Here is a 494-nt window from a genome sequence, read left to right as displayed (position 1 = left end):
CTGGAAGCCGTCTGCAAGCTTCTATAGTATTTAGAATAATGCGCTACCTATGTGTTTGAGATGGTTGTTTGTGATTGTTTGCAGGCCTTAAAATGGATTTGCCAGAACTCCCACCGAGGATGTTTACATTAAGAGAAGAGCTCGCTGCAATCAGGAGCATTTCGTATCATTCTGATGACATGAAGTTGTTTAAAGCTCTATGTGATTGTCTCACAGCTGACGAATATGAGGATCTGAAGGCGTCGAAGTTGGGAGTGTTCATCAAATTCAAGAAGCTTGAGTTTGGTTGGACTTCAAGGCTGGTACATTTTATGCTCTGTTTCCATCTGGACATTAAGAAGAAGTTTGAGCTCTGGAGTCTTGTCGCTTCACAACCTGCGAGGTTTTCACTGATAGAGTTTGAACACCTCACTGGGCTGAACTGCGATTACATCAAGGACCTGGAAAATCCAAGGTGTGAGGTTACGAAGGAGATGGCTGCTTTCTGGGAGAAG

The 494-nt window shown here is 43.7% G+C and overlaps 1 protein-coding gene across 1 annotated transcript in view; it reads left to right on the top strand.

The window, feature by feature from the left end:
- Nucleotides 1-92: 92 nt before the first annotated feature.
- LOC106314707 overlaps nt 93-494 on the top strand; it is a 1,296-nt gene continuing 894 nt past the window's right edge. The window contains exon 1 of the mRNA XM_013752537.1: nt 93-454. Within this exon, the coding sequence (XP_013607991.1) occupies nt 93-454 (362 nt within the window). The remainder of the gene's footprint in view (nt 455-494) is intronic.

This window comes from Brassica oleracea, chromosome C9, assembly GCF_000695525.1.
Source record: "Brassica oleracea var. oleracea cultivar TO1000 chromosome C9, BOL, whole genome shotgun sequence".
NCBI classification, from domain to species: Eukaryota; Viridiplantae; Streptophyta; class Magnoliopsida; order Brassicales; family Brassicaceae; genus Brassica; species Brassica oleracea.
This window is presented reverse-complemented; position numbering and strand designations above follow the sequence as displayed.